At 42.9% G+C, this 12,793-nt stretch overlaps 1 protein-coding gene across 3 annotated transcripts in view; it reads left to right on the top strand.

Annotated features, from left to right (window-relative positions):
* LOC139392123 (Bardet-Biedl syndrome 9) overlaps positions 1-12,793 on the top strand; it is a 210,835-nt gene that overhangs the window by 6,338 nt on the left and 191,704 nt on the right. For all 3 annotated transcript variants that reach the window (XM_071139862.1, XM_071139846.1, XM_071139854.1), the window contains exons 4-5: positions 2,416-2,480; positions 11,558-11,671. In XM_071139862.1, coding sequence (XP_070995963.1) covers positions 2,416-2,480; positions 11,558-11,671 — 179 coding nt within the window. The remainder of the gene's footprint in view (positions 1-2,415; positions 2,481-11,557; positions 11,672-12,793) is intronic.

Raw genomic sequence — 12,793 nt, 5'->3', positions numbered from 1 at the left:
TTAAAACTCGTTTTTCAACCGCTCCACAAATTTCTTGTTAACAAACTATAGTTTTGGCAAGTCGGTTAGGACATTTTTTATTTTATTTATTTCACCTTTATTTAACCAGTAGGCTAGTTGAGAACAAGTTCTCATTTGCAACTGCGACCTGGCCAAGATAAAGCATAGCAGTGTGAACAGACAACACAGAGTTACACATGGAGTAAACAATTAACAAGTCAATAACACAGTAGGAAAAAAAAGAGAGTCTATATACATTGTGTGCAAAAGGCATGAGAAGGTAGGCAAATAATTACAATTATGCAGATTAACACTGGAGTGATAAATGATCAGATGGTCATGTACAGGTAGAGATAGTGGTGTGCAAAAGAGCAGAAAAATAAATAAATAAAAACAGTATGGGGATGAGGTAGGTGAAAATGGGTGGGCTATTTACCAATAGACTATGTACAGCTGCAGCGATCGGTTAGCTGCTCAGATAGCAGATGTTTGAAGTTGGTGAGGGAGATAAAAGTCTCCAACTTCAGCGATTTTTGCAATTCGTTCCAGTCACAGGCAGCAGAGAACTGGAACGAAAGGCTGCCAAATTAGGTGTTGGCTTTAGGGATGATCAGTGAGATACACCTGCTGGAGCGCGTGTTACGGGTGGATGTTGCCATCGTGACCAGTGAACTGAGATAAGGCGGAGCTTTACCTAGCATGGACTTGTAGATGACCTGGAGCCAGTGGGTCTGGCGACGAATATGTAGCGAGGGCCAGCCGACTAGAGCATACAAGTCGCAGTGGTGGGTGGTATAAGGTGCTTTAGTGACAAAACGGATGGCACTGTGATAAACTGCATCCAGTTTGCTGAGTAGAGTGTTGGAAGCAATTTTGTAGATGACATCGCCGAAGTCGAGGATCGGTAGGATAGTCAGTTTTACTAGGGTAAGTTTGGCGGCGTGAGTGAAGGAGGCTTTGTTGCGGAATAGAAAGCCGACTCTAGATTTGATTTTCGATTGGAGATGTTTGATATGAGTCTGGTACTTATAGATGTCCACATATTCAAGGTCGGAACCATCCAGGGTGGTGATGCTAGTCAGGCGTGCGGGTGCAGGCAGCGAACGGTTGAAAAGCATGCATCTACTTTGTGCATGACACAAGTATTTTTTCCAACAATTGTTTACAGACAGATTATTTCACTTATAATTCACTGTATCACAATTCCAGTGGGTCAGAAGTTTACATACACTAAGTTGACTGTGCCCTTAAACAGCTTGAAAATTCCAGAAAATTCTGTCATGGCTTTAGAAGCTTCTGATAGACTAATTGACATCATTTGAGTCAATTGGAAGTGTACCTGTGGATGTATTTCAAGGCCTACCTTCAAACTCAGTGCCTCTTTGCTTGACATCATGGGAAAATCAAAAGTAATCAGCCAATCACCCTTGGGAGCAATTTCCAAACGCCTGAAGGTACCACATTCATCTGTACAAACAATAGTACGCAAGTATAAACACCATGCAGCCATCATACCGCTCAGGAAAGAGACGCGTTCTGTCTCCTAGAGATGAACGCACTTTGGTGCGAAAAGTGCACATGGGGGACAAAGATTGTACTTTTTGGAGAAATGTCCTCTGGTGTGATGAAACAAAAATAGAACCGTTTGGCCATAATGACCATGTTTATGTTTGGAGGAAAAAGGGTGAGGCTTGCAAGCCAAAAAACACCATCCCAACCGTGAAGCACTGGGATGGCAGCATCATGTTGTGGTGGTGCTTTACTGCAGGAGGGGCTGGTGTACTTCACAAAATAGATGGCATCATGAGGGAGGACAATTATGTGGATATATTAAAGCAACATCTCAAGACATCAGTCAAGAAGTTAAAGCTTGGTTGCAAATGGGTCTTCCAAAGATATGGCAAAATGGCTTAAGGACAACAAAGTCAAGGTATTGGAGTGGCCATCATAAAGCCCTAACCTCAATCCCATAGAAACTTGTAGGCAGAACTGAAAAGGGTCTGTGAGCAAGGAGGCCTACAAACCTAACTCGGTTACACCAGCTATGTCAGGAGGAATGGGCCAATTTCCCCAACTTATTGTGGGAAGCTTGTGGAAGGCTACCTGAAACGTTTGACCAAAGTTAAACAATTTTAAAGGCAATGCTACCAAATACTTATTGAGTAAGCTTCTGACCAACTGGGAATGTGATGAAAGAAATAAAATCTGAAATAAATCATTCTCTCTACTATTACTCAAACATTATTAAAATAAAGTGGTGATCCTAACTGACTTAAGACGGGAATTTTAACTAGGATTAAATGTCAGGAATTGTGAAAAACTACGTTTAAATGTATTTGGCTGAAGTGTATGTAAACTTCCGACTTTAACTGTACTTAATTATATCTATATCTGATTGATTGATGTTCTCTGCAGGTGTTCAGATCTGCTTCATTTGGCTGTGCTGCACCCCAGAAAACTGTCTGTGTACTCCATCTCAGGTAATACCACACATTTCAACATTGGCTGTAATATGCATGCCACACCACATTGATTTAGTGGACTACTACAGACTAGAACATGTTCCCGGGATTCATCTGATAACATTAAGTAGTTTAGCACATTTAGCACGTTGTCCCCACAGTGACTTAATGTACTGTACATATCCCAACCAAAAGTAATGGATTACAGGCAACATCCACACTGAGCTAAAGGCCAGGGCTGCCGCTTTCAAGGAGCGGGACACTAATCCGGACACATAAAAAGACCCATAAAAAATCCCGCTATGACCTCTGACGAGTCATCAAACAAGCAATGCGTCAATACAGGACTTAGATCGAATCCTACTACGATGGCTGTGACGCTCGTCGGATGTGGCAGGGCTTGCAAACTATCACGGATTACAAAGGGAAACCCAGCCACGAGCTGCCCAGTGGAACGAGCCTACCAGACAAGCTAAATGCCTTCTATGCTCGCTTCCAGGCAAGCAACACTGAACCATGCATAAGATCAGCAGCAGTTCCGGACATCTGTGTGATCTGGCATTCCGTAGGTGATGTGAGTAGGACCGTTAAACATGTTACCATTCATCAGGCCGCGGGATGGGGGCGCTGTTGGAAGCCAAGAATGTACAACGCGTTTCCCTATCGCTCCTGAGTTAGTGACCAAATTTATATATTTAACCTCGCAAAATTGTATATATTTCTGTTTGGCCAGGCGTCTGAAGAGACCCATAAACAATTCAGATCAGGTTTGAGAAATGTAAGTTTGTAATGTCGTCTACCCGGCCAAAAACAGAGTCTGCAAGAGCAGGCAGCAGCAAGCCGCGCCCTCTCCTGATTCACCCCAGCCACCGGATGCTGCTAATGCCGGCCCCACAGAAACACTGATTGTGGAGATGCTACAATCCCTGATAGGCACCCTCAAAACCGATATTTTTGGCAAAATTGACTCTCTCTCTACCAATCTCAGGTCAGAGATATCAATGGTCAAAGACAAGCTTAAAAAATCTATCGAGAGTATACAGAATAAGCTCGAAGCTCACGGAGTGGCCTTATCGGATTTGGAACGAGGTGCTACAGACCACAGCACTCGCATTAGCGAGCTAGAGGCTAATGTTGGCTCATTGATAGCTAAGGCATACCTTGACAATAGATGCGAAGATATGGAAAGTAGAATGCGGAGGAACAACATTTGTCTACTGGGAATACTGGAGGGAGTGGTTGACCCAAGATCCACGGAGTTCATGGCCCAGCTGCTTCAGGAGCTGCTCGGTCTGGAGGAGAAGCCACTGCTAGACCGGGCCCACTGCACTCTGCGTAGCCGACCCCGGGATGGAGAACCCCCGCGACATTTGTCATCAAGGTGCATTTCTTTCACGTCCGCAATGACATATTGAGGAGATCGGGAGAAGCATCCCCTCTACTCTATAAGGGTAAAAGAGTCTCGATATTTGCGGTCTACACCACAGCTGTGGCTAAGAAGCAGGCTAGTTTTGGAGCTGTGAAACGCCAGCTACGCGCCTGCCCGGGCCTGAAGTTCGGCCTCATCTACCCTGCGGTTCTGAGACTGACTTTACCGGACAGCTCCACGCACAGATTCGAGGACCCGGCTTTAGCGGCAGATTTCATCAACAAGAACGTGAAAGCGGCTGTTGTACCGCATTGTGTGGAACAAATGGTTGGTTAACAGGCTAGTTAGCAGGCTGACTGGTTTGCTAGCGACGCCAATTTTGCTGGGTTCATCGACATTTGAATGTCATTCTCTTTTTAAATGTTTTTTTATTTCCAACCCAGGTTGCTGCCTCTAATGCCAAAATCTGGCTGTTTTACTGTTAAACCTCTCTTAACCGAGGTTAGTTTTCCTCATACTCTGTTGGGGACCAATCTATGTATGTTTGTCTTACTCTAGTTAAATGGTCACAAATCTCAGGTAGCAGAGTAAGAGTTACAGTGCCGTGCGAAAGTATTCGGCCCCCTTGAACTTTGCGACCTTTTGCCACATTTCAGGCTTCAAACATAAAGATATAAAACTGTATTTTTTTGTGAAGAATCAACAACAAGTGGGACACAATCATGAAGTGGAACGACATTTATTGGATATTTCAAACTTTTTTAACAAATCAAAAACTGAAAAATTGGCCGTGCAAAATTATTCAGCCCCTTTACTTTCAGTGCAGCAAACTCTCTCCAGAAGTTCAGTGAGGATCTCTGAATGATCCAATGTTGACCTAAATGACTAATGATGATAAATACAATCCACCTGTGTGTAATCAAGTCTCCGTATAAATGCACCTGCACTGTGATAGTCTCAGAGGTCCGTTAAAAGCGCAGAGAGCATCATGAAGAACAAGGAACACACCAGGCAGGTCCGAGATACTGTTGTGAAGAAGTTTAAAGCCGGATTTGGATACAAAAAGATTTCCCAAGCTTTAAACATCCCAAGGAGCACTGTGCAAGCGATTAATATTGAAATGGAAGGAGTATCAGACCACTGCAAATCTACCAAGACCTGGCCGTCCCTCTAAACTTTCAGCTCATACAAGGAGAAGACTGATCAGAGATGCAGCCAAGAGGCCCATGATCACTCTGGATGAACTGCAGAGATCTACAGCTGAGGTGGGAGACTCTGTCCATAGGACAACAATCAGTCGTATATTGCACAAATCTGGCCTTTATGGAAGTGTGGCAAGAAGAAAGCCATTTCTTAAAGATATCAATAAAAAGTGTAGTTTAAAGTTTGCCACAAGCCACCTGGGAGACATACCAAACATGTGGAAGAAGGTGCTCTGGTCAGATGAAACCAAAATTGAACTTTTTGGCAACAATGCAAAACGTTATGTTTGGCGTAAAAGCAACACAGCTCATCACCCTGAACACACCATCCCCACTGTCAAACATGGTGGTGGCAGCATCATGGTTTGGGCCTGCTTTTCATCAGCAGGCAGGGAAGATGGTTAAAATTGATGGGACGATGGATGGAGCCAAATACAGGACCATTCTGGAAGAAAACCTGATGGAGTCTGCAAAAGACCTGAGACTGGGACGGAGATTTGTCTTCCAACAAGACAATGATCCAAAACATAAAGCACAATCTACAATGGAATGGTTCAAAAATAAACATATCCAGGTGTTAGAATGGCCAAGTCAAAGTCCAGACCTGAATCCAATCGAGAATCTGTGGAAAGAACTGAAAACTGCTGTTCACAAATGCTCTCCACCCAACCTCACTGAGCTCGAGCTGTTTTGCAAGGAGGAATGGGAACAAATGTCAGTCTCTCGATGTGCAAAACTGATAGAGACATACCCCAAGCGACTTACAGCTGTAATCGCAGCAAAAGGTGGCGCTACAAAGTATTAACTTAAGGGGGCTGAATAATTTTGCACGCTCAATTTTTCAGTTTTTGATTTGTTAAAAAAGTTTGAAATATCCAATAAATGTCGTTCCACTTCATGATTGTGTCCCACTTGTTGTTGATTCTTCACAAAAAAATACAGTTTTATATCTTTATGTTTGAAGCCTGAAATGTGGCAAAAGGTCGCAAAGTTCAAGGGGGCCGAATACTTTCGCAAGGCACTGTATCATGCTTTGCTCTAAACTTTTTGTATTTAGGTTTTTGCTTGCATCTCAGTTGGGGAGATGCTTCGGCAAGGGAGGGTGTGAGGGAAGGGATTTTTCCCTCTTTATTTGTATATCGTTTTTATATATTTTGTGCCTCGTCGCTTGTCTTTGTTTTTTTAAAATTTGCGCTTTTAGGTTCAACTAAGATCTTCAGTTTACATTGTACCTTGTCCTTTACATGTCCTCTCTCTCTTAAGACATGACTCAGCTTAGTGCAGCCCATCCTGCTGGAGGGAATGGCTTTAATTTTCTCACTTGGAACTGCAGGGGCATCAATAACCCAGTTAAACGTACTAAGGTGCTACACCACCTTCATCAATTGAAAGCTCACATCATCTTTCTCCAAGAAACTCATCTGAAGGTATCACAACACTCAAGTCTTTGGTACAGATGGGTGGCTCAGGTGTTCCTTCCCTCATTTCAGAGTAAGGCAAGAGGGGTGGCTATTTTACTTCACAGATCGGTACCTTTTACATGTTCTAATGTGATCGCAGATCCCCATGGTAGATACATAATTGTGAGTGGTAGGTTGCGAAAATACAAAGGTACTTCTTGTTAATATTTATGCTCCTAATTGGGACAATGGTGACTTTTTTTCAAATCGGCTTTCTCTACACTCCCAGATATGTCTTCCCATATGTTGATCTTAGATGGTGACTTTAACTGTTGGTTAGACCCACATTTGGATTGATCCTCCACTAAACCTACCATCTTATCAACCACCGCTAGAGTTGTCCGACCCTTTGTCTGAATTCGCAGTTTCGGATCCTTGGAGAATTTTTAATCCCGCTGGATTATTTTTTTTTCTCATCAGTTCAGCACACTTTTACAAGCATAGACTTTGTATAGACCTTGTAGATGGCAGGCTCCTCCATTCCATATCTTCATGTTCATATAATCCAATTGTTGTATCTGACCACGCCCCTGTTACTATGGAAGTAGCCTTTCAAAATGTTGACAATCCGCGACCGCCTTGGCGGCTAAATCCTCAACTACTCAGCAATGAACACTTTCGTACATTGTCTGGGATATCATTACACCCTAGGGGGATCAATGATGAGTTCAAGAGATTTTACCAGTCTCTATATACTTCTGAAAGTAAAGCAGATACATTGGAATTGGATGATTTCTTTCACTCACTTGCTGTGCCTTCTGTCAGCCGGGATTTGGTTAAAAAATTAGAGCAGCCGATCACTGTTGAAGAATTGTCTAATGCTGTCAAATCCCTTCAATCTGGGAGAAGCTCATGGCCCGACGGCTACTCTGCAGAGTTTTATAAAAAGTTTATCTCCAAAATAGCCCCTATTCTAATTGAAATGTACAATGAAGCATTTGTGAATTGTGCTCTTCTACAGACTCTCACTCAGGCAACCATTTGTCTTATTCTTAAAAAAACAAAGACCCTCTTGACTGTGCATCATACCGTCCAATTAGCCTGCTAAATGTTGACTATAAAATTCTAGACATATAAAATAAAGCGTCTGGATACAGTCCTCCCATCAATTATCTTACCGGATCAAAAAGGATTTATTAAAAATAGACACTCAATCTTCGACAACTATTTAATATTATATATTATCCTTCTGTCGCAATACCTCTGAAGACATTATATCCCTGGATGCCGAGAAAGCGTTTGATCGGGTGGAATGGAAATAACTTTTTTACACTCTAAATAAATTTGGCTTTGGCTCCAAATTCATGGCTTGGATAAGACTTCTGTACTCATCCCCTCAAGCCTCTGTCAGGACTAATAACACTCAGACTGCTTCCCTTTGCAACGATCAACACGCCAGGGTTGCCCTTTAAGTCCCTTACTGTTTGCCCTCGCCATAGATCCACTTGCAATAACACTTCGCTCTAACCCCCTCATCAAAGGTATAGTCAGATACGGACATGAACACAAACTGTCTTTATATGCAGATGATTTATTATTATACACATCCAACCTTTCTGTGTCTTTTCCTGCTGCCCTTTCCATTTTTGCAGTCTTCGGTCACTTATCAGGGTATAAACTGAATCTCGGTAAAAGCAAATTGATGCCGCTGAATATGGCCGCAAAAAAATTCCCCTCTACATAACTTGCCATTTAAAATGGCTTACAATTGTTTTATTTATCTCGGGGTACATGTCACAATCAGATTTGAAAACCTTTTTCAAGCCAACTTTGCTCCTCTTTTAACCTGTACTAAGGAAGATTTGGAACGCTGGTCTTTGCTACAACTCTCCTTATAGTCCTAATAATTAATTATATTAAAATGAATACTCTCCCTAAATTCTTCTCTATCAGTGCCTTCCAATTTTTCTTCCCAATACATTTTTCAAAAAGATCGACGGCCTAAAACTACCCTTTTATATGGGAGAAAAAGCACTCCTTGATGCGAAAACAGTTTTTGCAGAGGCCCAAACCGGACGGCGGTCTAGATCTACCGGATTTCAGAATCTATTATTGGGGCCGCTAACCTTAGGATCATTCACTACTGGTTGCAGAGCAGAGAGATATTCCCACTCCCAATTTGGCTAAAGTTGGAGGCTGCCTCGTCTATACCGGCATCATTGTCTTCCCTCGCTCACTCCTCCGTTACAGGCCCTTACTCCTCCTTCACCAAAAATATGTGTCAAAACAACATTGAAGATCTGGAATCAATTTAGGCGCCACTTTGGGTTTCAAACAACCTCTTCTTTGGGTCTGGTAGCCTCAAACCCAGCTTTTCCCCCATCTATGGTTGATGGTGCTTTCTCAACATGGTCTAGTCTTTGTATTAAAATATTCAAAGTTCTGTATATTAACAATACATTTAGTACGTTTGAACAATTTATCAGCTAAATTTGGTCTCCCCAGACATCGTTTTTTTTAGGTTCTTACAAGTCCGGAGTTACAGCCGCAGCATAGATCCAGGATTTCCCACCCTTCCTGGTGAAACCCAGTTCGACACATCTCTTGTCTCACTTCCTACTCTGAAAGGCACCGTGTCAATAATCTGTAGTCAAATTTGCTCACTACAAGTCATCTCATTAAACAATATTAAATCCTCATGGGAGGAGGAACTGGGTGAGGACATATCTGATGAACTGTGGGAAGGGGCACTCAAAAGGGTACATAGCTCTTCTATTTCCGTTCGACACGGCCTCATTCAATGCAAACTCATTCATAGGACCCACTGGACCAAAGCAAAATTATCCAAAATTTACAAGGATGTGAAACCTAATTGTGTACGATGTAATCAGTCTCCTGCTAATCATGTACACATGTTTTGGTGTTGCCCATCTCTTATTGGTTTCTGGAAAGACATCTTTAACACACTCTCTCAGAATTAAGCGGCACACAGATCGAGCCAGACCCTTTTATTGCACTATTTGGGGTTTCCATACCCACAATACAATTGACCAAAATGAATAAGGATGTAATTGCCTTTGTCACTTTGTTAGCGAGACAATTAATTTTACTTAGATGGAAATCCTCTGCAGCCCCTTCTCATGCTCTTCGGATTAAATCTGTTTTGAATTGCATAAAGTTGGAAAAAATTAAACACGCACTCAATGGGTCTGTAGACAAATTCTATGCAATGTGGGCTCCCTTCTTTTCTTATTAATAAATTTCCCTGCAGTTCGAGTGATGTATATTTATATATTGGTGATGTAAGAGGCCAGGTATGTGTATACACGACATCTCGGATGTTAAGGACGGTATTATCTGTACTAGTTGACCCATAACAACTGTATCCAAAAAATATATGTTTCCTTATGTTTTTGTTGTATATTTTATATCTATCTCTCTGTTTTGCTGTGTTGTTGTTTTTGATGTGTTGTTTTATACTACTACCAAATAACTTACAAGTGCAATTATTTTCTAAATGCTGGTATTGAAAATTCAATAAACAAAGTATAACAAAAATACAAATAAGGCCGCGGGATCAGATGGATTACCAGGACGCTTACTCAGAACATGGCAGGTGTCTTTCACTGTCATTTTCAACCTTTCCCTGACCCCGTGTGTAATACCTACATGTTTCAAGCAGACCACCATAGTCCCTGTGCCCAAGAATGCCAAGGTAATCTGTCTAAATGACTATGACCCCGTAGCAATCAAAACTTTAACCATGAAACGCTTGGAAAGGTCATGGCTCACATTAACACCATCCTCCCAGACACCGTGGACCCACTCCAATTCACATACCGCCCCAACAGATGACACATCTCTACTGCACTCCACACTGCCCTCTCCCACCTGGACAACAGGAACACCAATGTGAGAATGCTGTTCATTGACTACAGCTCAGTGTTCAACACCATAGTGCCCCCCAAGCTCATCACTAAGCTCAGGACCCTGGGCCTGAACACCTCCCTCTGCAACTGGATCCTGGACTTCCTGATTTGCCGCCCCCAGGTGGTGAGGGTAGGCAACAACACTTCCGCCACGCTTACCCTCAACATAGGGCCCTTCAGGGGTGCGTGCTTAGTCCCCTCCTGTACTTCCATTCACCCACAACTGCATGGCCACGCACAACTCCAACCCCACCGACACGACGGTGGTAGGGCACCAACACAGTCGTGAAGAAGGCATGGGCCCTCAGATCCTCATAAGTTCTAGGCTACCTGAAACGTATGACCCAAGTTAAACAATTTTAAAGGCAGTGATACCAAGTACTAATTGAGTGTATGTAAACTTCTGACCAACTGGGAATGTGATGAATGAAAGAAAGAAGTCATCCTCAAAAAGTTCTATAGCTACACCAGTGAGAGCATCTTGACCGGCTGCATCAGGTATGGCAACTGCTTGGCATCCGACCGTAAGGGTAGTTGGTGTGTACGGCACAGTACATCACTGGGGCCAAGCTCCTTGACATCCAAGACCTCAAGCCACCGAAGTCAGACTTTTTGTTTTCTCTGCTACCTACCGCACTGCAAACGGTACCGATGCAAGTCTGGAACTAACAGGACCCTGAACAGCTTCTAACCCCCCAAGCCATAACACTACTAAATAGTTAAACAAATAGCTACACGGACTGTCTGCATGACCCTTTTTGAACTAACTATTTTGACTCATCACATATGCTGCTGCTACTGTTTATTATTTATTGTGTTGCCTTCCCCGACCTATATGTACATATCTACCTCAAATAACTCGTACCTCTGCACATCGTCTCGGTACTGGTATTCTGTGTACTGTATATAGCCAAATGATCTTTACTCATTGTGTTATTTTTTTTCTATATTTTCCTCTGCTTTGTTGGGAAGGGCCCGTGAGTAAGCATTTCAATGTTAGTCTACACCTGTTGTTTATGAAGCGTGTGACATAAGATTTGATTGGATTTTGATACTATGTCAGTTTGCTCCCGTTCTTCTAGTTCTCTCTCTGCAGATTTAACCATAGGACATAGTAATGATATGTGACAATAAATATTAATATGGAGGGTCTGTCTCTCTCCCTCTACTGTCTGTCTCTCTCCCTCTACCGTAGGTACTGCTGGTAATGTGGAGCATGGGGTTCAGTACCAGCTCAAGCGGGTCTATGAGCACAACCTCCAGAGGACCGCCTGCAACATGACCTATGGAACCTTCGGAGGGGTCACAGGTAACACATCACAGCACCCCCATGAGCAGCTCAAACATGTCACATGTAACAGATTGACAGTGTAGTCACTAACCACACGCACACTTTTTCCATTTTTGGGGGTTAATTCACTGTCCATTTCTAATGACCACAGAGCTATGAGTGTAGAATATTATTCATTCTGTGTGGAGGGGAACCCTTGGCGTTCTGGTGCAGCTTTATTTGGATGGTAGTGACTGGATTAGTGTGTGCATGGGTGTGTGCATGCATGTGCACGCACACGTGTGGGTGTATTTGTATGTGCAGTAAGTTAAGTTGTGTGTGTCCTTTTTTTAATGGTTGTGTCAGGTGAACCACAGAAGCTCTCTTTTAGCCTGCCATGAACACACTGCTGAAATCTGGACCAAGCTCCAGATGAGACAACAGGCAATTCATTAATGGGAGAGCACACTTGTTCAAACACGTGCACCCTGGAACACACACACACACACACACACACACACACACACACACACACACACACACACACACACACACACACACACACACACACACAAATACCTCAACAATATATCCCTTGTTCTATTATTGGCCTTCCCTTATCTAAAAGGGCTTCAGTTAAACACTGGTTTGTGTGTGCACGTGTGTGTGAGGAGACTTGGAGCTGTGTTGGTTAATGTTATAGAGGAGATGTTTATGATGGGAGTCGTTGCTTTTCTTGGATGCTGTGGAGTAGAGGGCTTTCCCCTCCTTTTTTACAAATGCATATATTTCCCTTGAGGGATGATTTCTTCCCCCCCATCCTCTCTCCCTCTCTCCCCTGGCATTATAACATTCCTCATTAACTCGCCTTAACTCTTCTTCACCTTCCTTTGTTTCATAGACTTCTGGAGCTTTATGGACTCTTCATTCATGCCAGTTTCATGCACACACACACACACTCTCTGCCATTCACTTCCTCACTCTGTTGTGCTCTCTCTCTCACATCCTTTCTCTATTAGATCAAATCAATGCAGTTGCCATACCAGGCAGTGATGCAAACAGTCAGGATGCTCTCTGGTGCAGCTGTAAAATCTTTTGAGGATCCGAGGACCCATGCCACATCTTTTTGGTCTCCTGAGGGGGAAGAGGTTTTGTCATGCC

The sequence above is a fragment of the Oncorhynchus clarkii genome, chromosome 3 (genome assembly GCF_045791955.1).
Source record: "Oncorhynchus clarkii lewisi isolate Uvic-CL-2024 chromosome 3, UVic_Ocla_1.0, whole genome shotgun sequence".
Lineage (NCBI taxonomy): Eukaryota > Metazoa > Chordata > Actinopteri > Salmoniformes > Salmonidae > Oncorhynchus > Oncorhynchus clarkii.
The sequence above is the reverse complement of the archived record's forward strand: the minus strand, read 5'-3'. Positions and strand labels throughout refer to the sequence as shown.